Here is a 27,538-nt window from a genome sequence, read left to right as displayed (position 1 = left end):
CATGCTATTGGCATGGGATTTCAGAATGTCTTTCTGCCTGCTCCCCTGTTTATGTCTATCAGCCAACACTACATATAATGTCTTACCTATTTGTTGGCTTGTCTTTCTAAGAAGGATACAGTCTCCGCCACATCATCAAGGTTTGGCAACTCGTTTGTAGCAAATATGGAATTCTTTGGGCTATTCTGCTTTTCTATCTGAGTAGGGGACTTTATGATATTAATGTTTGTATATGATTTGAGTTCATATGATAGGTTATTTATAACGCTCCTTTACACAAGTGTTTATAGGCATGACAAGATAAGGGAGGGAAGACAGAGGGAGGACAAGACAAATGATCTTACTAGGCTTTGTGTCATTCAGATTGTGCAAGTGTGAGAACGAGAAGTGCAAAGGGAAAGAGGGTGAGGGAATGGGAAAACAGGGCAGCATGCTCTGAGTAAGTGCAGCCAGGGCAGTGCGACACGTGGTAGTGCAAGGAGAACAAGGGACTGCTGGTTACAGTTAGAGCCCATAGGTGCATGGTAGACCCTGAGGCTGTTCAAGGGTGACTGATCAAAAAAGAGCCTGGTACACAGTGAGACTCTGACAGTAGCCAAGCAACCAGTCGGTACAACAGACAGGTACGTCAGGTAGATCAGTAGGGGAGGGAGAGCGAGAAAGCAAAAAGATTTCAGCTTCTTCTGGAACTTTAGCTGGTCCGGCTCAAGTTTGAGAGGGGCAGAGAAATAATTCCAGAGGAAATTACCTACATAGAAGAAAAATCTACCCCCCACTATCTGTCTGGAGAAGCGTCTAACCCTTACAGAGTTGGAAGAAGCTGAGCAAAGGGCTTGAGAAGGAAGGTATTTTGGAAGAGAGCGTTGGATGTAGTGGGGGCCTCGGCCCCAGAAAGCATTGTGGACAATGCAAAGGGGCTTGAACTTGATCCTTGCAGCCACCGGGAGTTAGTGCAGAGATTTCAGGGCTGGAGAGATACGGTGTCTGGGCTTGAGGCCGAGGATACGTCTTGCTCTCCTGTTCTGGATTAGTTGCAGAGGGCAGAGAGTAGAGGAAGGTAGATTGAGAAAGAGGCTGTTGCGTAGTCCAGCCTAGAGAGAACCAGGGCTCTGGAGACAGTGAGCTCTGGCGGGAAGTGAGAAAGGGCAGAATCCCTTTGAGGGGGTGCAGCTGGTAGTTGGACTTCAAAGCAACATCTGAGATGTGAGTAGAGAAAGAGAGAGTGGTGTTGAAGCTGACACCAAGGAAGAGGGCCCAAGGCAGTTGGCCAGAGTGAGAGAGGTGGCACAGGGGTAGGGGTCCCAATGAGAAGGATCTCTGTCTTACTGCATTAAGGCATAGATCCTTGTAGGTGTATCAATCCTGAATCACGGATAGACAGTCAGGAATGAGCGAGAGAAGAGAGGAGGCAGAGGGCAGCCTAAAGGAAAGCTCAGTGTCATCCGCTTAACACTGAAAGTTAGAGGAGAAGGTAGAGATCAGGTGTGCCAAAGGGGCCAAGTAGAGGTTGAAAACCAGGGTGAGAGGACAGAGCCCTGGGGAACACCACAGGTAGAGAGAGAGGTGGCAGAGAGAAGGGGATCAAGTTGGACTTGGAACGGGCAGATTAAGAGGAAGTGGGTCAGCCACTCCAGGGCCTGATCTGAAATGCCCAGATTCTCACAGAGTCAATCGATCAGGATGGCATGGTTGACTGTGTTGAAAGCAGAGGAATGATCAAGGAGGATGAATACAGAAGGAATTCTGGAATGAAGGCTGGTGAGCAGATCAATTAAGGATGAGAAGGGCACCATAAACCCTAAGAGTGAACTGGAACACTATAGGACAACGAAGAAGTGAACCCAGCACAGTCCTACTGGCTTTGATTGCAAATTGTGATCTCTGTGCTAAAGCCCTGTGCAGAGGAAATGTGGCAAAGAAGAGACTTTGTTGGATATCCCCCTGACAATAACTTGAGCTAACAAGTGGCTGTGCCCTATATCCCTGTGATTGTGAGCTTGATCCAACAAATGTCTGAGTGGTGTACATGAGACTCTGTTGTGCTTATAAAACTTTGCGGAAGACAAATGTCCCTTAGAGAAAAGAAAACATATATATTATTTGAACCGTACTGACATATTGCCAGGAATGCATTTCTAGTGTAACATTCAAAAATACCTAGACACTATATGTGTTCATTTCAACCACTCCCCGTGTTTCCCAGTTTTAAAAAATCTAAATAAGTTTGAACCTTGATTTAAAGTCTTGCAGTGCAAACATAAGATCATTTTGTGACATGCTCATTAGAAATTTAAGGGCCAATTTCAGACAGCATTTCACTTCAATAACCTCTCTAAGTCAATTGCTTAAGATGTTAATGCCTATGTAGTGGTGTGTATGGATCAATGGCAGTGTTGTTCCACTTTTCCACTTTTGTCAATTTAGCAGCACATTGTGGTCCAATGAGGAGAGGACCATCCTGTATTTGTATTAAGTGTTTCAGTTAATCAGAGGTGGTTAGTGTAAATTGCACCATGGGATATACATTATTCACAGAAAATGAATAAGGTTGAAGGTGCTATCAGCTATTGTAAAAGGAGGCTGTCGATGCATATATTTGAAATCCTTGTTGATATCCCTGTTGCCAGATGTCAGTAATCCAAGCACCTCAATCTCATCAACAGTAAACTCATCATGCTGCCCATCCCAAGTTCATCAAGGAAATACCTTTGACAGCTATTCAACTTCTTCAGCTTTTCAAATATTTTTATTAAGACACATACATTATTTGTTCTTAAAAGCACTATCACTAGTCTACTGAACACAAATTGTGGTCCTACTTTTTGGATCATAATAGGAGATGAAATCAATATCAAATATGGCAATGGCCAGCACCAGTATATATTTGACAATTCTGATCTATCCATCTGCAACATCACTCTCCCTGTTATGGAAGTTCCTAAGACTACTGCTTATGGTTTAAGGGTATATGCATGGTTAATAGAGTTGGGTCTACCACCAGTGAATGGCTGATTTAAATCTGATAGTCCTGGAGGATAAACCTTTAGAGGACATCAGGCTTCAAACCCAATGTCTATATCAACTGCTTACGGTACAGAGCTTTTCAGGAATATAAAAGTATTTTTATCAACAGAACGTGAACAAGATGAGTTAGGTAAAGTTTCTAATTGACCACATGTTATCCTGGCCACCAACACAATCTCTGAATAACTACCATGGTCCAAACACACACATGAATGGGCTTATAGTACAAGAGCTAGGTTCAACCTGCTCCTGATGAGGGCGGTCACAGGAAAGTAGATCACAAATAAATTAAGTAACTTGAAAGAAGTTAACCACCTTTTATGTAATGCTGTACTTGAAGACTTAATGCACTTTATTCTTCTTTGTCCGATTTATTGTAATATTTGAAGAGTGCTGCTTAGGCCTTCATGAATACATACCTTCATTATGCTGTATTTTTATGGCTGATTAACCCTTGGTTCATTGGACTTTACTATCTTATTGGTGAATTCAATTTTATAAATGCATTTGTATCTTTTCTATATGATTAGCCACATAGTACGAATGATGCATATAGGCCCACCTGAATTAATGTGTAATGTATCTTTATGCTTGTATGTGAACATTTTTATTCATGTCAAATGTATTTATTTACAGCATTTTATACAGTTAAAAGCTTAAATTAATGTATTTACTCTGTTTTCAGGACTTTGATAGATCACTTTTATTCATGATCTAATAACGACAAATAATACCCGCTGCCAATCATGTGATCTGTTAATTATATAGAAATACTGCCAGTGGATCCATTGCAATACAAAAACAACTAGTGTCGCAACTACCAGGATTTATATCTGCTAAATAAAATCACCTGGCATTCATAATTTGCTAAGTAATGCCACCACTGCCAGCTTTAACATATTCACATTTATAATAGCAGGGATGCATCACAAACCCCTCCTTAATCATGAATTCATTTTTAGTACTCCCACATTGCAGCACCTATGCACATGTTTTATCATTTTTTAGACACGTTTTTAAGACAGGCTGTACTTTTTTCTTATGGGAATTGCCATGTTTTCAGACGTGTATTCCTTTATGCAGTGGGGATTACCTGTCGTAATGACAGACCAACTGCGGAAACTATACTGCAGACATTACACGAGCTGGATGGATTTTCCCATTCGTTTGTCCTCCACCGTACTGCAATGGATGGATATTAACACTGGCAGTAGGTACTGATTACACCCTGCAGTAATCATAGACTCGAGCTTGTTTTGATCAATAGAGACATATTTAGTGAATGAACTGATGCACACATTGATAGAAAAAGATGCATTTGATAGATAGAAAAAGATGCATTTGTAGGCATGCAAATACTAGATGGAGAATATGTGCAATATTTTGAAAATATTTGGAAAATAGCAATTTCCCGTGTTTCTACTTACATTTAAAATATTTTGCTTATCTTTGCTCAATTTTAGATTTTCTTGAACCTACTCTGACTTTGGTGAAACTGCTTTACTTCCGCTGCCTGCTTCTCAGCTATCCAAAATCACATCAAAAGTGTGGAGGCGCTGCACAAATATTTACACATAACCTCCCTTTCCATCCCTTATAGGAATCGCCTTTAGCCAAGGGAGGAAGTGGAAGGAGCTCCGCCGGTTCACCATTTCTGGCCTGGCACAGTTTGGAATGGGGAAGAGAAGCATCGAGGAACGAATCCAGGAGGAGGTCCAGTACTTGGTCCAACGTTTCAAAGACATGGGAGGTAGGTAGAGAAGGCATAGGGTTTTGATGAAGATACATTATGTGCACAGAAACCGATTATTATAGCCATAAACCATGCACTGCCCACCATACCTGAGACTGGGTGATCTGATCCCCAATGTTCTTCCCATGGTTACCTGTAGTTTAATTGTTGACTATTACCCTCCCTCCCCTGTTGTTAGATACCCACTCCCTTGTTTCTCTGCGCCCTAACTTTGATCTTCCCCCTATGATTCTAAAGTGCCCCATTGTTTCTCAGAGAAAGGTCTGTGCTCAATAAATACAGCAATAATAATAATAATAATAATAATAATAATAATAATAATAATAATAATAATAATGAAGCCATATCCCTCTGAGATACTGGGGAGATACTCGGGAGGCTTGCTTTATAAGGAAAATGAACAATAGATGTACTTAAGGCAGGCAAGTCCATACACATTGGGAAGAAGGGTAATCCCAAAATTGGGAACATGTGGGAAGAAGGGTATGGGAAGAATTGTTAGCAGCCCCATGGAAATTAATGGGTTTATTATGTCTGTACGGAACCAAGACACGTTGCAAACGCACAAAGTTTGTGATATGTTGTGTATGGTGTACAATATTTGATTCAGCAGGGAAGTACCGAGTCACGCTACAGTGAGGCAGAGTTTTCGCCAAGAGTCTGCAGAATTATGGACTACATTTTCATTTGTCAGCCAGATTTCTTACAGTGAAAATAAATGCATCTATTTTATTTGTATTGATCGTATTTATGTATGCAATTTATAAATGTGAACCAGTGGGCATCAGGAAGCTGTACTAAACAATACATAGGCAATTACATACACATAAAGTTTCAAGAAACTCAAAGAATACAGAAGTACATGAAACATACTAACGCAGCCATATCACACAACCTTTGCATCAGTTCAGGTGCAATAAGCATGAGGGCTAAAACTTCTCAGGTGCAAGAAAAATCTTTCAATGCTTTTCTGTACAAGGGAAAAGGACTACGACAAGGGCAAACCTTGCCTTTGTGCATGAATGTTTTGAAAGAATGTTTTTTGCACTAGGGCACTTTTCGTTGCAGTGCTAATTGCACTTGCACTGGTGCACCGTTTCTGCAATACTGCTTTGGTGTATGTTTTCTTTCTCATATTTGTACTTTATCAAGAAACAGAATGATTAATTCAAGAAAGCAAATGGTAAAGGCATAGAGGGAAAAAAAGGAAAACTGAAAAAAGTCATAGAACCATGAAACTGAAGTCATCATTTGCACATATATTTTTAACAGACAGCAACGCAATTATTATACTATAGTACAGCAAATGATACAGTGCAGTCTAGACGACATATCTACACAAGGTCCTTTCACAAGTCCATGGTTCATTTAATAGGATATATTTATCCTCCAGAAACAGTGGGGAGACCCCCCAGACCCACCTTCCACCCCTTTCCCCCCTTACTATATCCGTTACCCAAAGTGACCATCATGCCTCCAGGTACTCATATCATTATCCAGCTATTGCCATCAAATTTCCAAGAAGTACCATCATACTTCAGGTTGTGAGAGATTATGAAATTGTACTCTTAAGCCTGATATTGCTTTTATATATCAGGTAATACCATGACTTAGGCATTGAGAACACGTCAACATTTCCGTATACAAATCCCACGGACTAAGAGAATTGCCAAATCTTGCTTTCAAAACACAACAATTTGCACCATTTTTATGCAATTTCCAGGAACCATTGTCAAGCATATCTGTAGTTAGCAGAGCAGTGGATGGTTTCATTATTTCCAGTTATCATAGCAGTTCCAGATTAATGTATGTCCGATTAGCAAAAAGCAAAACAGAAAGTTGATGGCTGGAAGGTTTTGAATTAATCACAACCACGGGAAAAGCTCTGGGCAACCCTCTAGACCATCGTTGTTCAGCCTGCCAAGCCATTACAGAAGGGGGAAAACCATATGCAAATCAGGCTTGGCCCTACCCCAGAAGGGGCAGTCCAGCCCGAACTGCTAGTTCACATCCCTTCTGCACGAGAGCACAAGCATCCCCAGACATGTTTCAGGCTTGTTGGGCGTCATCAGTAAGGAGTAGCTTGGGTCTCTAGGCCCGGCAGACTTGCGACCCACGTCTGGGCATACCCGTCCCATACCCGATTAACAAAAAGGACATACTTTACCCAAATAGCATAGAATGTACATATTCCATCGAACCAAACTCAGAAATCAATGCCATTATTTATTTTGCCACCGAGTTCAGTAAATCCATATGTTATTATGCCCAGTTACAACAAGAAAGTCATATTTCTTTCTCCCGTGTTAACATAGTAAGGGCGCATTCCAATGTTCATCGTTTACAAAGTAAAATCAGTTATCATTATGATCAGAAGAAAACATAATCCAGTATTCCAGTATGCTCAGTTAGCATGGTGTGGTCAGATTCCACTGTGTTTTTATGTGTGTATGGTGCTGGGCAGGGTTTGTTGAGTGCTTGGAAAGTACGTGTGAATTGTGCATATACAGTACTGGCGATGATGTGTGAGTACAGTACTGCTCTACTGAGTGTTTGTGCAGTGATGAAGTCCGGTGCCTAAATTGGGGGTAAAGAGTAGGGTAGTTCCAAGGGCCAGATGCCACTCTGAGCTAGTGCATGCTGAGCCATAGGGAGGTATATGAGTGATTCCAATTCCACACTTGCAAAGTCCCTGTACTAATGTAGGGGCAGCCAGGGGAGCAATATCCATGTATTTATTTTATTTATTCATATATTGACTTATAAAACGTACCTTCACCAGTAGGGCATCATGGTGCTACTGGGAGAAGGGCAAGAACCACAGACTGTCAAGAAAGAAGAAAGAGAAAAAGAAAGAGTGTAGAAAAAGAAAAGTCTCTAAAGCCAGATAAAAAAGAAAGTGTTCCTGCGTGGCACACAGGGCCAGCGGGAGAGAATTCCATAGCCTAGCAGCCACAACTGAAAAAGCACTACCCCCTGATCTTGAGCAGTGAAAGTGAGGGATCTGAACCAGACGAAAAGATGCTGAGTGAAGAGCGTGAGATGGAACATAAGGGAGAAATCTCTCCTGTAAGTACTCAGGGCATGGGCCATAGAATGCCCGGTGCACCATACAAAGAGCTTTAACGTCTACCCGTTTTGCTACGGGAAGCCAACGCAGTGAGGTGAGAATGGGGGTGAGGGAAGCACATAAAGAAGACCCAGTCACCATTCTGGCCACTGTGTTCTGCAGAAACTCCAGGCGATGAAACAGGTAGAGAGGCTGGGCAAGATACAGACAGCCTCATCACGAGTTGGGCGGTAGCCCTTAAATGCGGCGGTAACGCTTTTACCACTGCATTTAAGGGTCCGCCAGGCCTGGCTCCAGCAGGGGGGTCAGGATGGCCAGGCTCCCCCAGAGCCAGCCTCTGACCCCCCTAGAAAGGAGGCCATGTCAGTGGTGTTATACATCACTGGTAACTGAGGGAATGGTGGGTGGATGTCACTCTAAAAATTCAGCAGCAACCTCAGAGACATCATTCTGAGAGGCTGAATTGCAGGAGGCCCAGCCAGGATTTGTTGTCTTGCCCTAGACAATGATTTATGCCCCACAGCCATGAAAGTACAAATGCCCAGGGAGATGGAGGACCATTCACATCTCTAAGTGAGGTAGCACACTTTTGGTTTCTCTAATTGAAAGCATGTTTATTATTTGTGGGAATATAGTTTTTCACATCATGCTTAATAAAATGGTTAACTATGCCAAACAATAAATGACAGGTAAAGTTGCTTGAACACAGATTTTTGCAGAAGGTGCGTCAACTGACTGGGGGGCCCTTACAAATCAGATTCAAAGTATATATTCTGCTGCATTAACTACTTGCGTATAAGTGAAAAGATATGGTTGGTAGTAACAAGAATTAAATTCTGGAGGGGAGAGTGTCGTAAAATCAAAAAGTTAAAAATGCAAGGCTTTGAATTAAACATTACCACTACTGTTGCTCTGCGCAACATTCCATGCCATAATTCTGTAGTATGTCTGTGCGATTAGGGAAGGGGACAAGCCATTATCAAATTACTTTTGGTGCTGACACCAAAAGGTGCAGTTCAATCTCAATTGCTAGACCGTATGAATTTGTAGGCCCTGTGGTCTAGCAGTTTCGGAAGGGCTTCTGTCATTAGTGACATTAGTGACAGGGCCGAGGCTGATATGCAAACAATGGTATGGAGGGCTGGCCAGAGCAATGGAGGTGGTTCTAATTGATTCTGAGAGTTTTTACCTATTAGGTACAACCAGAACACATGCTGTGGAACACAGATTGGATGGCAATAAAATGTGAGGAGAAACACACATCCTATGGGTGTGTCTGGTCATTTACCCACCTAACGACTAGCCATGGCTATGTCATCGCTCACCACCAAATCCTAACCTTTCTAGAACTCTTTGCTCAAGCTCTATCACAAAGTAACACCAAACGGGTTGCTGTATAGGTCCTGCCAGTGTTATACCTAAGCATTCTTTTGAGTATTTCATTACTTTATTGCCTCTGTAAATGAGCTCCTGGTGTAGTACAATTCTCTTCATGTGTGTCTTCAGCCAGTTGATTTTATAAGCAATATATTTTTTAATGCCTCTTTGAGTTGTACTGAAATCCTGTCTTAAACAAGCAATCACAAAGCCACAGCAGTGTTGGCTGGCGTATAGGTATTAGCAGGCATTCGCCAGGCAATGCCATCATATGCCCAGTTACTGGCACCATTTTCCAGCTGTTCCCCTCTTTTGGCCAGGTGGTACCCTTATGGCAGTGCCTGGCATATGCCTATCCATGCATAATCAAAATTCCAAGTTGTTGGCTTTGCCAATGCATGTTGGCTTCCGTTTGTCTCCCTAAGTGAATGTGTATATGCCCAGATGTGGTTGTCTTGCTTTCTACACCTAGGGAATCAAGCTGCACCTCACTGAGCTGGTCCAACAAGGCACTACCTGAAAATGATAAGGCTATGTTGGCAAGTATTGACCAGTTTCAGATCTTCCTATGCATACTTACCAGTGGGGTTCCGACCTAAATAGAATGTATCTTTGTTTGGAAGCCTAGTCTACTCTGACCAAACGTTTCATGATTCAAACTGGTAAGTGCTGACTTCATAACCTCAATCTGTTTGAGTAACTTTACACAGTTTGCATGCAAACAGAATATGTCGTGTGTGTTGTGGGATTTGTTTGGAAAGTATGATGTAAATCCTGGGTGCAGGGTGTTTAGGCAGTGCCGGAAATGAAACATGAGCACCCGTAAAATAACAAAAAGAACAGCGTTTTCTATAATGTTGCGGACAAAGTATAAAAGGTGTACATCTTTTATAACTAAAAAGCAGTATTTAAATATTTTCTAAAGAGTGCAATCAGAGGTGGATTTAACATTTGGACAAAGGACAAATGCCAATGCCCCCCTGCCCTACTCTCTCCCCTCAAATGCTAACAGCAAGTGAGATCTTATCTTTTTAATGTGTCTCAGAGGCAGATTATTTACAAGAGGAACTGATTACAGATGAGAAAAGGTAAACAGGCAGTGATCATTGCTGTGGCACTTTTAACAAAAATTATGTAGGGTTTTAAGAAGCTATTTCAGTGTGATTGTTGGGTGATTAGTAATTAAGGGGATATAGAACAAGCTGTGTTAAACAATAACCTTGTCATGCATTTAATTTCACTTTGTGTCTGTATGAGATTTTTCTCATTAATTGTTATGCTGGAGTTTGTAGGCTTCCATTCGGGATGGGGAAAATAAAGCTACAGTCATAGGGGATCATTTTCCAGGTCAAGCGGAGTGGAAGAAGTGGTCTATATGCATGTAGCTCCACTTTATATGAGCAGCAGGATTTTCTATGATTCAACAGGTGAAGTTGGAGAGCAGATCAGACTTAACAAGGTCCCCCTGCCAAATCCGATTAGTATTTCATCAGCAGGTATTTTTACATTGGTGGAAAACCAATAGATTCCTATGGGACCTGCCTGACATTTACACCGGGAAAAAGCAGGCAGAGTCCAAAGGAATCCATTGTGGATGGCTCACACAATAGTTAATTGTGAAAGTGATTTACACTTTTCCAGACACGTAATGGTAAAGTAAAGAGCAAAGGTGATTTTCCCCTGTGTTTTACTCTTTACTTTTCCAGTACTTGGTGGAAACAATTAAAATTAATGAATGGTCCCTTTTGCAAAAAAGTGTAAACAGGAGAATTCTGATCTGTGCAATTTAGGATTCAAAACAAAATGCCCCCTTAATCTTTTCATCAACTTGTTTCTACATTGATGAATACATTGTCCGGTTGGTTTATCATGTGACTTGTGCTTTTTTTTTTTAAAAGTAATCTGTATACAATTTAGTATCATTTTAGGTATTCAAAGCCAAACCTCAACACATATTTGTACCAATTAAGCTCAGATGATGTGTGGTCAAGTATCTAAATTTCAGGCTAGGCTCAAATTATGGCTTTATCACTTGACCAAAGTGTGTGATCCTGGGCATATTTGTAAAGTTCACTATGCCTTACCTGTTAAAATCTGGTGCCCCTTGAAGGGATTCAGTTCGCATTATAAGCTAGTGCAAAAATCCTCACTCATGGTTTAATAGATGGGCAGCACAGGGATTAGGACACACATACATCTAACTTTGAAAATATCCGGGCCACATTTATTGAACACAATTGTGTTATACAATAGCAAATCAAAGTAAACACATCAAACAAAGTGTCATCATGGACAATTGCATATTATAACCTTTATGTAAAAAGTATGTACCAGACAATGATGTACAGGGGCACGCCCCACCAGGAGCGATGCCAGGAGGCCTCAAACCCCTCAATCAGCACTGTCGGCCACCTGATGCAGCCCTTACAGTCCTAGCACTCCCTTGCATTAGCACATCAATTAAATGTGCTCCAAAAATGCAACAAAAAATAAAATGTTGTGTTTAAAATGTAATTATGGACATAAACCATTGATGGGAGACATTCAGAATGGGACTACTGTAGGGGTTCAGTAGGAAAGGGGGGGTGGAATGGGTGGGGGAAGGGAGGATTGTATGCATGTGTATGTTATTGGAGGATATGTTGTGCTCGAAATATTGTTAAGATCAACAAGACTACCTGTATTGATTGGACATGGTATGTTCTGTTCTTGAAATTTAAAGAAGTTTGAAAGAAAACGTAATTTTGTAGGAAACAAAATCTCCTATTCCTTGCTTCAGTATTCTGGGTGGGGGGTCTATCTTTCACAACAAGACGTATTGTTGGGCGGACACCATCCGAGATGGTACAATGACTTGGGGCCTCACTGCTTAGCCCTCTCAGAGGAGTAGAAGGAGGCATCACCCTCGATTCTCCCAAGCCAGTCCAGGAAAGGCATGATGGATGCTGGTGTGAATAAGTGGGAGGGGAGGTAAATGGGAACGGTGGTTAGGGCAGCTGAAGGAAAGTGACTGGACAATGAAAGGTGAAGGAGGATCAGATATAACAGAAAGGGGAGAGCAGACGGGAAGGGAAGATAGGTAGATTGACTATTTTCCTTGCTTCACTTTTGCTATGTACAGTTTTTTATGGAGGGGTGCAAATGAATTTTTGCAGATCTGGGAAGAAATGTTTTGCTGGATCACAGATCTGGGAAATCTGTATCAACACCAGCACTTTGCTTAGGGTACTCCTAGACCCACACCCAATGGAATGTGGGCCCCCCTGATCACAACCCTGGCCCACCCAGATGAATATTCCTGGAGCCGGGCCTTGGTCCACCCAAACATGAGTCTGGCAGCATTTACCCCCAGCTCCAAGCTGGGGTAAATGCGCCGAAAATGCCCCATTGGGTCCAAAGGAACCAATGGAGAATGCGGAAATACCCATTACCGCCCAACCCTTGATCCAGCACTAATAGCGCCGGACTGGGTGGCAGTAACGCTATTAGTGCAGGTGGTATCCCAGCGGTAATACCGCTGGGATGCCGCCCAACTCGTGATGAGGCCCAGAGTATTACAGTAGTTCAAGGAGCCTGACATCATAGCAGAAATCACTGCAGAGTACAGGTGACCAGGAAGATAAGGGAGAATTTTGCGAAGGACCTTGAACTTAAAATAGATGGACTGGCAAACTGTTATAACCTGAGGCCCAAACGACAGTGAGGATGAAAGCTTAATGCTTACATTCTTAACAAGCTGTACAGGCTTCAGCAGAGGACCAAGGAAGGGGGTCCAGAATTCCATGGTCCATAAGGCAGAGCTGGAGACTTGGCACACAACCAAGATGGTTTTGTTGCCATTCAAGAGCAACCAGTTGTCTTTCATCCAAGTATTGACCGCCAACAGACAGGCCTGACATCAAGATGCTGTATCCTGCTACCGGAGGTCCAAACTGCCCAGAATTTGGGTGTCATCCACATATGAATAAAATCTAAAACCGAAAGAGTGAATAAAAAAGACCAAAGGCTGAATATAGATATTAAAGAGAAGAGGCGAGAGAGATGAACCCTGTGGGACCCCACAAGAGATAGGTGCTGAGCAAAAAGGAGAGAGCAAGAGGGATTGTGACCGGCCGGAGAGAAAGGAGCTGAACCAAGCGAGCACTAAGACTGAGATGGCCTCTGAGGCCAGCCTGTCCAACGGCAGGGCATGATCCATGGTGTTGAATGCTGCCGACAGATCTGACAAGATCAGAGCGCCTAGTTGCCTCTGGGCTGTGCACGCTTTACAAATAAATAAATAAATAAAGAGTGCCAACATCACCGTGATCCACCAAGTGGGCTAAGTCATCCACAACAGACACTAACAGAGACTCAGTCCCATGCCAGGGCCGGAAACGGGATTGAAAAGGGTGCAAAACCAGATTCTTCCAGAAAATTACTGCAGTAAAGGCAGCACCAAAGATTAAATACGTTTCATTTAAAAAGGTAGAAGAGAGATAGGAAGGAAATTGGAGAGAACAGTGGAGTTCAAAGAGGGTTTTATTTAGGAGCAGAATCACAATAGCATGCTTAAAAGAAGAAAGAATACAGCTATCAGACAAAGAGTGGTTAACAGCGGATGACACCAAAGGACTGATCAGAGGAATGATCTTCTTTAAGAGGCAGAGAGGCACAGGGTCGGCAGGAGAGGCCAATTTGACGGCATTAGTAGGCCATAAAATGTCGGCATCATTAAAGACCAGAAAACATGCCCAAGAATGAAAGGGGGCAAGAGGACTACTGGGGGCTACAGCTAAAAATGAGCGAGACCCAGGGTCCACTATTTTCTGGCAGTTTGTAACAATCTTGGCCACAGAGAACTCTGCAAGGGAGTCACACAACCCTTGAGAGGAATCAACGGTGCTACCAACAGCCGAGGATGGAAGAGGCTGCACCAGCCTGAACAGCTCCAAAGGCTGGTTCACTGCAGACGCCACATGTGTGAAACAAAACAAGCATTTGGACTCGAAAACTGCAGCTTCACCAACAGCGGCAGCCCTGCGTAACTTCAAACCACCAGCTCGACTGAAGGAGGAGCGCCATTTGCTCTCCGCCAGCATACACAATAGGTGAAGACCTGCAGGTTTGGGAGGGAACTGAGGCTCGGAAGGGAGCCTCCATAGTTTAGCTTACATCAGAGGGGCACATCGGGTGTAGAAGAAAGGGCAGTGGCAAGAGTGGGCAGATTAGTAGAATCTGGAGAGGGGCAGATAAGCGAGAACTTATTCACAATGCCATAAATACTGATGGAACGCCACCTACGATAAGGTGGACGTACGGAAATAGGGCAGGCCACCAGAGGGACGATATTGATCATAAAAGGAATCACAAAGTGATCCGTCCAAAACGCTGGACATACCGGAAAAACTGACAGAGATCCAGGAGCAGCAAACAGTAGATCTAAAGTAAAGTTGCCCTCTACATGGGTTGGGCTAACCACAAATTGAGGAAGCTTGAGGTCAGAGTGAACAGAAATAAACTGTGCTGCATACGAATCCAGCAGGTTGTTGGGTTGAAGATTAAAATCACCTAAAATGATTAAATCATTGTACCATAATTGAAGGTGCATCATAGCCTCAGCAAAGGCCAGCGGAAACAAAGAGTCCTTGGCTGGAGGTCGATATCACAGGCAAACATGTACTGCTCTAGCAGATGAAATAGCAGTGCGTAGCAAAAGAGATTCCACTTTAAGATTGTGAGTAAAGGGAGAACAGAACATGCAAAACGGGAGTGGTGAAAAAGTGCCACGTCCCGCCCACCTGAGGCATGGGTCGATCGAGCCGCAGAATGCGGTAGTGCGATGGAAGAGCTTGCACCAAACAAGCCCTTGATATCTAATTTCACCAAGTCTCTGTAACAAAGACAAAATCGGGAAAAACTCCTGCAGCATTTCGCAAAAAGCAAGAGCATGAGCCCTTAGTGAGCACGCATTAAGCAGGAGACACTTCACATATGCAGGTGACCACACTGAGGCAGCAATAGAGGGTGGCAGCATGGGGTCCAACCTAGGGGCCAGGAAGTAGCGGTAGGTGCAAGCTGAATAAGCGAGTCACTAGAAAAAGATAAATGATTACCCTTTGATTCGACTGTCCATAGCCCATCTGGAGCGCGGGTGGGCGCAGATGGGCCAGACCTTGGAGGCAATCATCATCCTCCCACCAACCAATCCATGTGACCACCACGAGGGGAGAGCAAAGCCTAAACCCCTTAAAGAAACTATTTCCCATAATGCTAATGCTATCAGATAGCAGTTTGCGCTCCCTTTCCAGACATAAATATTTAGATATCTAGCACAAAAAATAAAGTCTCTCCCTTAAAGGGAATAACATTTTGGAGTTACTGAGGAGCACAGAAATACATAATTTTTCTGCCACCGATGCCTCAGGAAACATATTTTCCTAAGACTAAATCTCCCACAGTCTGCGGAAGTCCCATACACATTATTGTTATTACTATTGCTTATTTATTTCTATAGCGCTTACGCTAAAGCGCTTTACAATAATTAATAATTAATAAATGTGTACAGTTTTAAGAAATAGTGAAAACATATAACAGATAATTAACCTGGCATTCAGAATTTGCCAAGTAATACCACCATTGATAGCTATAACATATTCACATTAATAACTGCATCAAATACAACTCCTTAATCATTCATTCATTTTTTTGTAATCGCACATGGCATATAACAGAGGAAAGAGAAATACAGAGTAAGAACAAAAGAAACAAAAACAGGAAGAAAATGCAATGATGATCCAGAATGACAGATTAATTAAAGTCCGCCAAGCATGCGCGTTGCAGGACACACTAAATACATCCCACCCCCAGACATGCAAAACACAGCCTGGCTGGGAAGCAAAGGCTAAAAGTCTGGGTCAGGATGTGATGTCACAGTTAGGTGGCTGGTGGAATTTAAACAATGGAGGCAGATAAATAGGAGCACAGTATTGGTTTGGGACTGTACACAATTATTTACGCACAAATATCTGGCGTATGTTCAGTCAATTTCATATAAAGTGGAGAGCAAAGAGACTGTGCTAATAAGGTGAGATCCTCATTGTCCATACATTCATAGTGCAGAAAACCGTGATGGATACCCTTAGGCAAGGTAAGGGGCAGCAACAGGTCAGAGCAGATGATCAAATAGTAGATATTCTGTAATAGAATAGATTCTAAGTCTTTGGAATGTGCTTCTGTTTTTGCACATTTTAGAGGTAAGTGGCATGAATCATGACCCGAGAATAGAATATATGGTATCATGTAATAAATAAGCGCAACAATATGTATATATTGTGTTGTATTTTATTTAGAGGAGGTCCCCTATAACTGACCTTCACTCACGCAAGCATCTTCTCATATGATCCCATCAGGTTCCAGAATCATACAGGAAGAACGCTGCTAAATAGAACCAAACAACATTCTGCATTATAACATCTCCCCCACCACATCATTTATGAAGAGTATAATTATACAGAACTATTTACAAAAAACTGTTAACAAACTAACATGGTGGGTGAATGGGGAACTATGTACAATATACTAACAAAAAATATCCAATATATAGTGATCAAATACATAACCTATAACTTATATGAACTTTCCTACTGTAAATAATTTCTTAATAAAGGATACATGTTGTGGTTCATCTCCAACTTCCAAAAAAAAATATTGTAGACAAAGCTTGTGACAACAGTAAGAAGATGCTGCTGTTTCAGTAGTAAATAACATCTTTTTTTAAATTATGCACAATTCTTCTAGCTCTCGAAGATGTATTCTTATCTCCGCTTGTATCTCTTGAAATGTCCTTATTGGCACACTTCTCCAACGTGCACCCATCATTAGAAAGTGTAACATTTTCATTGACATCCTTCACTTGTCCAGGTATGTCCCTCCATAGTCTCTGTGTGAAAAACTGATCAGAATTATTCTTCAACTTATCGTCTCTCTTTGACAACATGATATCATTGCACGACCACTTGTTCCCATCTTCTAGAATTACAGACTTTTTGGAGCATTCAACTACTCTCTGAGGAGGTCGAAATTTAGATTCCCCTTTCATGACTCTCTTAGGTTCTTTTATCCTAATCCAGTCTCCTCTTTTAATATTGCATTCTTTTACATGATTCTGTTCATCATAGTATTTTTTGTATTGATCCTGCTTCTTCTTTACTTTCCTAATTATTTCATCCATATCAACCTTTTTATTTTTCTTTATCGTCATCCATGCAGGTCCAAGCCTGTTAGTGGCAATCCTTCCCCTCATCAGAGTGAATGGTTCCACTTCTGTCATTGAGTGTGGAGTCACCTTGTATGCGTTCAGTGCTTCTTTTAATGTTTCCTTCCATGGCAAATTATTTGCAACAGCTAGCTGAATCACCCCTTTTATATAACGATTCATCCTTTCCACTAGTCCATTACTCATGGGATGATATAGCGCTGTAGTGCTGTGTTTAATAGCTCACTCTTTCAAGAAACTCTGGACTTCTTGCGACATAAACTGTGCTCCATTGTCGGATATTAACTCACATGGTTCACCCTCTCTACTGAAGATTTCTTCCAAAAACTTTGCAACTTTACTGGCAGAGAAAGATTTTTCCATTATCCCACACTCAACCCATTTGGAAGTGTAATCAAACAACACAATAAGATATATCTTTGATGGTTCAAGTATTTCATATGGACCAGCTATATCAATAGCCAATTTTGTCCACAGAGAGTCTGGTATTGCTATCGGCTGTAATGGTGTGGTCTTTGTTACCTTTCCTTTATCACTTACAGCACATGCAGAGCATTCTTTCACTAATGTTTCTAATTCACTCCACATGTTTGGCCACCAATAATTTTCTCGGACTCTTCTCTTTGTCAAACTCCTACCTATATGCCCCTCGTGAGCAATCTCCATTATCCTCTCCCTCAAAGATGCGGGAGGAACAATCCGATCTCCTCTATATATACATGCTTCATCACATGGAATCTCATCTTTTATCTTCTCCCAGCATTCAATATCCACATTAACATCTTTCCAGCCGCTCTCCAATGCTCTTCTTAATTTCCCTTGTTCCAAATCTTAATTCATGGCCTCAATCCATTCTTCTTTCTCAAAAGTGGGATGTACTTGTGCAATGATGCAATCCATGTCTCAGTCTCCTACTATTTCATCATCATCAGCATGGTCTTTTCCCTCATCATCACATGGTAAGCGAGAAAGGCAGTCGGCCACAACATTTGTTTTGCCAGGAGTGTACTTTATAACTACATTGTACTGCATTATAATCAAAGTCCACCTCCTAATGCGTGGGGAGGTCAAATGAGGATTCTTTGGATTTAGTACATGGATAAGTGGCTCGTGGTCTGTTTTGAGTTCAATTGGAATCCCCCATATTAGTCCTTTGAAATGTTCTAAGATTCACATTATCGCTAAAGCTTCTTTTTCGATTGTTGAATAGTTCCTTTCTGCCCCTCTTAGAGTCCTAGAAGCAAAAGCAATTGCCACCACAAATCCATTCTGAATTTGTTCCAACATGCCTCCCAACCCTGTGTTGCTGGCATCCACCGATACTACAGTCTTGGCACTACAATCAAACATCTTCAGGGCAGGCGCTTTGTTGATAAACACTTTTATTGTATCTAACTCCTTCTTGCATCCCTCAGACCACTCAAATTTTGTGCCTTTAGTCATTAAGTTTCTCATTTCACTTGTCCTGTCTGCATAATGATCCATGAATTTGGAATAATATTCAGTGAGGCCCAGTAGACTCCGAAGTTGGTCTTTATTAGCTGGATCGGGAAGCTTAAGAATGGTGTTCACAAGAGCTTCATTTGGTCTTATTCCTTCCACATTGATGTCAATGCCTAGATACGTCACCTCCTTTTTCTTTATCTTGCACTTTTCAATTTTAAGAGTGAGACCCTTCTGCTGTATAATTTGCAACACACCCAGAAGTTTGGCATCATGATCTTCTTCCGACATGGCAGACACTAATATATCATCTTGAAAATAATATACGCCTTTTAAGCCACTAAAAAGATGTTGTATCAGTCTCTGGAAAACGGCGGCAGCTGACGCCAAGCCAAATGGCATCCTCTTGTAACGAAAAGCCCCTAAAGGTGTTATAAATGATGTAAGGTGTCTGCACTCATCTTCTAGATTAACCTGATGATATGCTGAGGATAAGTCTAATGTGGTAAAATACTTCGCCGGTTCCATGGTAGTGAACATCTCTCCAATATTGGGTAAGGGATGGCGGTCTACCCAAATATTATTATTAAGATCATGAAGGTCAACGCACATTCTAATGGAACCTTCTGGCTTCCTCACTATGACAATGGGAGATAACCATTCGGAGCTCTGTATTGGTTCGATGATGTCTTGTGAACATAATTTTTCCAGCTCTCTCTGTAAAGCCTCCCGGGTGCCAATTGGAATGTTCCTTACTTTATGCACTACAGGTTTCGCACCTCTCTTTAGTACTATGCGATGCTTGAATCCTTTAAGGACACCAATGTCATTATTAAAAACTTTGGGGAAACATTTTGCTAGGTTCTCGGCGGAGTCACAACTATCATTCATTATGCTCAGAATTGGAACATTCTCTCCCGGGTGTATTCTGATCTTAAATGATGCTTGCTCCCACCAACCAACTATTGAAAAGCCTTCTTCAGCTACATACAATTTGCACTATGTCCTCCTTCCTCGAACTCCAAATGCACCCAGGCATAGCCTACAATATTGATTGGTGTCTTACCATAACCGGTTCCCCTAACCTTAGTCATCTGTAACTCTTCAATTTTTTTCCCCAATACCTTAAGGTATGTTTCCATGTCTGCCATTGTATATGGAGAGCCGGTATCCACCATCAATTGTAGTGTAATGCCATTAAAGGCCATGGGCACCCATGGGCCAACTGCGCTTTCGATCCACTGACATCCTCCATCGCCCTCACACTTGTCATGGCACCTCTCCCAAATTGTCCATTGTGCCTTGTTGCATTATATCGTGAATTTGATCTGCCCCTTCCTCTGATGTTGCGACACACCTTACCGAAATGGCCCACTTGACCACATCTGTAGCATTCAGCTGATTGAGCTGGCAGTCCTTCTCTACGTTAGCATGCCTATACCATCCACATTTAAAAAACCTATTTTGTGGCCTTTGGAGTATCTCCCTATTTTGTCTGGGGCTTATTCCAAAGTCAGATTTCCCTATCTCCTTCACGATGGCAACTAAAGCTTCTTCATCCTTATCAAATCCTCCATTTCTCATTTCCTGTACTGCTTTTATGTCAACACTTTTTGTCTTGCTCTGAACTTCCTTCATACATTTCTCACCCAGCTCAAAGATCTAGCTATTTCAATTGCTTGTTCTAATGTTGGATTTTTCGCTTGCCACAGTCGTTGTGGAATCCGAGCATCATCCACATGTAGCACCAACTGATCCCTAAGATATTCGTCTGCTACCCCTGTGAATCCACATGTCGATATGAGACCCCTTAAAGCAGCGACATAAGCATCTACAGACTCATTTTTGTTTTGCTTCCTTGAAAAGAATCTATATCGTTCTAAGACAATATTTGTCTTATTACCAAAATGCTTACTCAGCTTTGACAGTGCTGTCTCATATTTCCTAGTACTAGCCGAAGAATCCCCAGATCCCTCCTCTGTATCGTTAGAATCAGGTAAGGTTCTGAATATCCTCAATGCTTCAGCCCCAACACAATTCAGAAGGGTGGCCTCTTTTAAATCATCATTGAACTTGGCGCCCCCTATTGCTCTTAAATAGACTTGAAAATTGTCTAACCATTGCTTCCATGGACACACAGGATTACCAGGCTGAGCTAAGAACTTCACTGGTGCTGTAATGTTCTGCATGTTGAGGTGGTCCTGGGCAATTAAGCACGGTTGCACTGCAAAGTTTTTTCTTTTTTTTCTTTTTTCTTTTACTTTCTCCTTAAGGAAATTACTTTCCACATCCACAATCCCAAGTGATTGATAGCATACGGTATCAATGTCGTTTTGATATTGTTGATGAATTGCACAGCTAAATTGTTCGTGTGCTGGCACAGTTCAACTTCAAATCTAGTAATATCCTGCAATCTTTCATTCGTATAATGTGGCAACCAGACTTGCAATGTTGTATCTTAAAAAGCAGCAATTCACTATCCAATTATTGTTTGCACAGTCATACTTTTATAACGGTATGCACGCGTATGTTTGCTTATCCTTCTACAATACGCTCCGTCCGTTTAGACACTGCGCATCCATAACCATGCCAACCTCCACACACAAAGATGGCGGCATGCAAGGTACGTATATAGGTGCTTTACTCAAGCAGTCTCAATCATTTCTTCTCACGCACTGACTTGCTGACGTACCAGATGCATTTTTTGGAACAAAGCGTTCTTTACCGTTGGCTGTTGGACTCACACGCCAACCATAATGTAAGTCACTTATCAATAATACAGGCAAAATCCACCTCTCCTCACGTGAAAAGTCACTGTAGCCTCATTAAATGCGATTTGTTATCCTTTTGATGAGCACGGGTTCCAGTTGCCCTCCGGTCGCTTCTCGACGACCGCCTGCGATAAGAGCTGCGCCAACATGTGTCTGGGGACCTCCTTCAGGGACAGCTCCTCGTCACCATTTGTAATAAATAAGTGTAACAATATGTATATATTGTGTTGTATTTTATTTAGAGGAGGTCCCCTATAACTGACCTTCACTCACGCAAGCATCTTCTCATATGATCCCGGCAGGTTCCAGAATCATACAGGAAGAACGCTGCTAAATAGAACCAAACAACATTCTACATTATAACATATCATGCAGACGTTTGGTTTTATCAATTGTGTGTGTCCAGTATTTGGCGTGTGAAAGGTCAGTGTTATTTGGTCAGGTATTGTATATGTTAAAAAAGGTGGCAAACACACTTCCAACTGGGTGAGATAAATTAGTAAATAGGGCAAGTAAGATCCTAATTAGGGCATCTAGTATAAGGGAATCAATTGAGATTGAGTTAGTTGATAATGAGGACTCTCACAACTATCAGATGGACATCTAACAAGGAGTCTGACAAGGGTTTTCAGGATTCCCCGGTTAAACAATGTTGGCCAATCTCATAAGGCTATCCTTGAATTTAAGATAGAAAATAGTATGCAATAGCAGTCATCGTTGTAAATTAAGGAGATTAATTACAATAGGAGTGGGCCAATGACATTGCTGTATGTATTGAACAGTTGGGTTTTGGTACATTTCTATCAAGGCATCCAACTAAAGTGTTTAGACCACCGTTTGCTCCTCCATAACCTCCTTCACTTGCTCCTGAACCACCTCTTTCTGTTACTTTTACTGCCTGCAGCCATTATCCTGAAACGGCAAGAGCTTCTCAATTGCTGCAGAGGCCTGCCCCATGGGCACCATCTTCACTATAAGGCAATACCTTTTAAACTAAAATTACAGGCACAGGATATACCCTTACAACCTGAAACATTAACTGAAGTTGCCATAGCCACAGCAGGAAATACCCATGTGGAAGGTAGAGGGACTAGAGAGGTGGATACACATTTATATCAAATAGTATCATTGACCCCCACCACAATTACAGTCCTTTTTGCAAATGCCAATTATTTTTCCTAAACTGGCCACAACAATTTGTGACAGGGTTTGTGAAAATTACGTTCATGTTATCCTATTACGCTATTACATGTATGTTCTGCTTGTTGCCCTCCTCCTTAGTAGACACACCGAGATAAATATGTTATTTCAGTGTTCTACCTCTCCCTCAGAAAAGTCCAGTTACAATTGTCTACCTCTGCTTGATCCTGCTTCATTGTTATATATCACCTCAAGTAAACCCTATATCACAGTTTTTCCTCTTGGACAACTGTGTCCACTTTCAATGTTCTACAACTCCCTCAACTACTCTAGCAAATGCCTTCCTATGCCCAAAAGAATTAGCATGATCTCCAACTGCACATTACTTATTAAAAAGCATTTAAGAAAGCTAAGGACAGTTATTTTTGGTGGAGCTGCTTTGAGTGGTTCAGAATAATTTCAATGGGTTTTCCAACAATTGATGCTTTGGTTTGAATCTCAGCAGCCAGAGTACTCACTCATTTATGTTAGTTAAAGCAATGGGGGGAAAGTGAAGATAATTGTTGAGGTAAACCCTGCTCTATTTTCTTCTATGATAGACATGGAAATGGGGTGCCTTAAGCCCTGCTTGAATTAGACTTGTATTAGCCTTGACCAGAAATCTTTCAGGACTCAGATTAGAATCCCAGGAGAGATCACTTACCCTCTCCTCCTAAATTTAATACATTGCATGCCATTTACTGGGGCAATACCACAACTGCTTAGAAGTGCATGGAATCTGTCAAGCACCAAATATCAATATACTGTTTTTACAAATAAATAATTATGTTTAATCCCCAGACAATGGTGACGTTTCACATGCAGTATTTTGTTTTTCTGACTGGTTGTAGTTTTCTTTGTGGTCTTTAGGGTCACCATTTAATCCAGAATTCCTCATAAGTAAATCAGTCTGCAACATCATCAGTTCCATCCTCTTTGGAAACCGTTTTGACTATGATGATGAAGATTTGGTGGCGATGACTGATTCTGTAAAAAACATTTTTGCGACTGCAAGCTCCACTTGTGGTATGGTGAGTTAATGAATACAGTGTATACAATAATTCTTCTTGTCTTGAGATTGCCCATAATTCATAGTTCTGCCCATTTGCCTCACTTAATACCTTGATCTCTCTACATGTAAAAAAAAATAATATTTAAAATACTTATTTCCTCCTTATATCATTCAATGATCTTCCTACAAATGTTTAACAGTGATGTGAGAGCAGGGTGTTACAGTTTGGCAGGAGACGCTGGACTTGCTTTTCCTCATTTGGCGAACAAAGTATTTTCTTCATTTCTAGTGGTGGAGACAGACCCGGAAGCCTAGCTAAACACTTCACTATAAAACGTTAGCCAGAGAGCAGAGTGCGTACGTTGTGCGTGCAGTGTGTTACAGTTTGGCAGGTGAGGGGGGGAAGTGAGATTTCCACACCCTACACGACAGACTGTAAGCTATTGTGACTGTTAATGAAAGGCACAGCTTCCATAGAAAGATTAGTTTAAATTGTATACATGATACCATCAATACTTTTGCCCCCGCAAAGTGTCTCTGTGGCCTCCACTTGCTCATATTAATTGTTCTTCTATTCTTGGGAATATGACAAGTAAGTCAAGCTGTGCCTTTTGGAGTCACTCAGTTGTGAGTTCAGCAAGCAAGGGGACACAGGGAGATTTTTTTCCGTCAGCTGTGCCACTTTCTGAAAAACGTCCTCTTGTGCACCATGTGGCATTTGAAGAGTGCTTCCAGGTGGTTGAACCAGGTGCATATTCCATAGCTGGACAGATCCAGGTTGACAGCTGTTCAGAAGAAGATATGGTGAGCAAACTACGTGCTAATTTGGGAGTTCCTGAAATAAGTGTAAGTCAAAACGCTTTAGTGGGAAAGTAAGCAATGGAAAAAACGCAAGCACTTAGTTCCAACTTCAATGACCCCCATTGCTGTCCAAAAGATTTCAGATTTTTTTCTGAGGTCAGGAACTAGTACTGAGGTGAGGCCTTTGATTCCTAGTTGGGCCACTTCATTGGAGATCGATGGGACACATATTATTGATCAAAGCTGAAGAGTTGGAGGGGATGGCATCTCTAATCGATAATGAAGATCACAAACAAATGGACAGACTATTGGACAAATCTATTTCCTGTATCCAAGGGGAGTCATGTCCCAGTACAAACACTTAGTTGACTGAACTACTCACAAATAGGATTGTGCTAGTGGACTAGGCATCTAATAAAAGAGTAGGTGTTGCTTTACATCATACTATTAGGGAAGCACACAAAAGCATTAAGTTAACTTCTCCATCGATATCCGTGTTAAATTCAGTCATGAGTTCCCTTGTCAAACTTTATGATAATATAAGAGATGAGGTACGAGCACACGCTCTAATAGTGAGTGAAATACATATAAAAATGTAAGGTTTGTGTGAGAGGGATTGTGCAAAAATGCATCAGCTGATCCACACTCCTCTGACAACGGGGGCACAGAAATCTCCCCTGGTTCCGCATGCTCCTGCCTATAAGGAGAGGGAGCAGTCCTTTTTTGCCCTGGGCACGCTATAGGGGTGCAGTTGGGGATTAATGAGAGACCCAAGGACAAGTCCATATGGAGTATGTCAGTGGCAGGTGGGGAAGACAAAGCCAGAGGATGTAGGTGTGGGAAGACCCTGAAAACAGTTGCATAAACGAAATGGAAAATCTAAAGAAACTAATAGAAATTTCAGGAAATGTCTGCGTTGGATCCATACCACAGATACACCGTCAATCTTAGCATTGAAAAAGCAATCGGCTTGTGACTCAAAGAATATTTACGCCCCTATTTCTGGTAAACCTGCAGCATCTGAGAAGGATACTCATATTGCTAGTTGTTATTCGTCTACCGTAGCACCGGTGGTGATACCAGCAACCCATCTAGGGTATACCCATTCTGAGAAGCGTATATTGACTAAATGTGACTTTGAGACCCAAATTGTTAATTCACTGGGAGGCATTGAAAACTTGACTTCTTCTCTTACCACAATTAATATTTAAAATGTGTGAAATGGCTATACAATGCGGTGAGTGGGTGTGTGTGGTGTGATTTTTAAAGGAAAATGAATGTGGAGGTGGGGGCCAAATTGTTAGTTCAGTGGGAGTTATTGGTATGACTTCCTTTACACCACAGTTAATATCTAAAAAGTGTGAAATGGCCACACAATGTGGTGAGGGGTGTGTGCAGGATGCAACCATTAAAGGAAAATGTGGAGGATGGGGCTGAATTATCGAGCCTAAGTTGTGCAAGGGAAACCCCTGAAACTCCTGTAAAAAAAAAAAAAAAAGGCCCTGCGGTGTCGGTTCCCGATCACGGAAGTGAAAGGGAACTGGCGCCGCAGGGAAACAGCGCGAAGAAAAAGGTAAGTAGGTTATGTTTATGTTGGGGGTGTGGGTGGGGGTGTGTTGAGGGTGTGGGTGGGGGGTGTGTCATGGGTGTGTTGTGGATGTGTTGTGGGTGTGGGTGGGGGTATGGGTATGTAGGGGTTGTGTACATGTGATCGCATGGGAAATGGGCGAACCTTTTGTGGTTCGCACATTTCTCATGCAAACTTTCCGGCCGGGGGAAAATCAGCCGCAGTCGGATCACGTAGATCCATACCGTATTCATCTGTATCTCAACATTCCCCCCTCTGGTTGAGGCCTCAACCACTCCCTCATTCATGTCCTTTGCCGAATAGGGTTTTTTGGGGGTCCATATTTTAGTCATCCCCCTCAGGTTGCCTGCACATCTTATGTGTTCATCCACATTCCAGGTCATACAGCAGCACTCCCCATTGAAATTGAAATATGCTCCTCATCCAACATAGTTATGAGGGTCTTGAGGATAAGTACATTGTTATCCTGCAGGTTACTAAGGCTTTCCCTTACATGAACATGAGGTAGATCATCAGTTTGTGTATGTTCATGAACCTGGGCATTCAGGTTTATCACTATTTCCATTCCAACTGCTCCTTTGGCAGCCATTTTACAATTGTTTACAGCTATTCTTAAAACACAGAATGCCAGTAGTATGAATAATACTATGGTTATTTATATTTTAAATGCATTAGCCAGACAGGTGGGGATCCTTGAGAACAGATAGCTGAACCAATCGTCATTTTCAGGTCCATCCACCTCCTCCACCATCCTTGTCTGCAATTCTGTTACAGTGGCTATGGCCTCTGTGAGGGTTCCATTTTCCCCATCGTGGGTAGATATATACCTGCAGCAAGAAGGCCTGATTTTTGCACACTTGCCACCTCAATGGCTGTTATGAAATCAAGGATATATCTGTTTTGTAGGGTCATAAGTCTTATGGCCCTCATATCCTCTGTTATGGCGTTAAACCATTTCACGGTTGCATTTATTGTTTGCATCAACTCCCATTTGGTTATTTGTAACCATTTTGCATTTGTTGCTGCCTGCAAACCGGCAGTAAATAAAGATGTAAAGAACACTTCTGTCCTGCTGAACAGCATATGCTCATCTGGTATGTCATCATAGGCCTCTACTGATTTGATTGAAAAATAATGTTTTCTTTTACTGCATTTTAGGGACCATTTGTTTCTTAGTTGTGCATTCATTCAAGGGAAGTCACCAATGTGTACTTCTCTCTGGGGTACTACTAGAGTGGATGTATCTATCAGTGCTATGAAACA

At 41.9% G+C, this 27,538-nt stretch overlaps 1 protein-coding gene across 1 annotated transcript in view; it reads left to right on the top strand.

Moving 5' to 3' along the window:
- Nucleotides 1-27,538, top strand: part of LOC138566788 (cytochrome P450 2F2-like) — an 807,149-nt gene that overhangs the window by 482,538 nt on the left and 297,073 nt on the right. Inside the window, exons 4-5 of the mRNA XM_069644442.1 lie at nucleotides 4,625-4,774; nucleotides 23,745-23,905. Of these exons, the coding sequence (XP_069500543.1) occupies nucleotides 4,625-4,774; nucleotides 23,745-23,905 (311 nt within the window). The remainder of the gene's footprint in view (nucleotides 1-4,624; nucleotides 4,775-23,744; nucleotides 23,906-27,538) is intronic.

The sequence above is a fragment of the Ambystoma mexicanum genome, chromosome 2p (assembly GCF_040938575.1).
Source record: "Ambystoma mexicanum isolate Mex_15411 chromosome 2p, UKY_AmexF1_1, whole genome shotgun sequence".
NCBI classification, from domain to species: Eukaryota; Metazoa; Chordata; class Amphibia; order Caudata; family Ambystomatidae; genus Ambystoma; species Ambystoma mexicanum.
The sequence above is the reverse complement of the archived record's forward strand: the minus strand, read 5'-3'. Positions and strand labels throughout refer to the sequence as shown.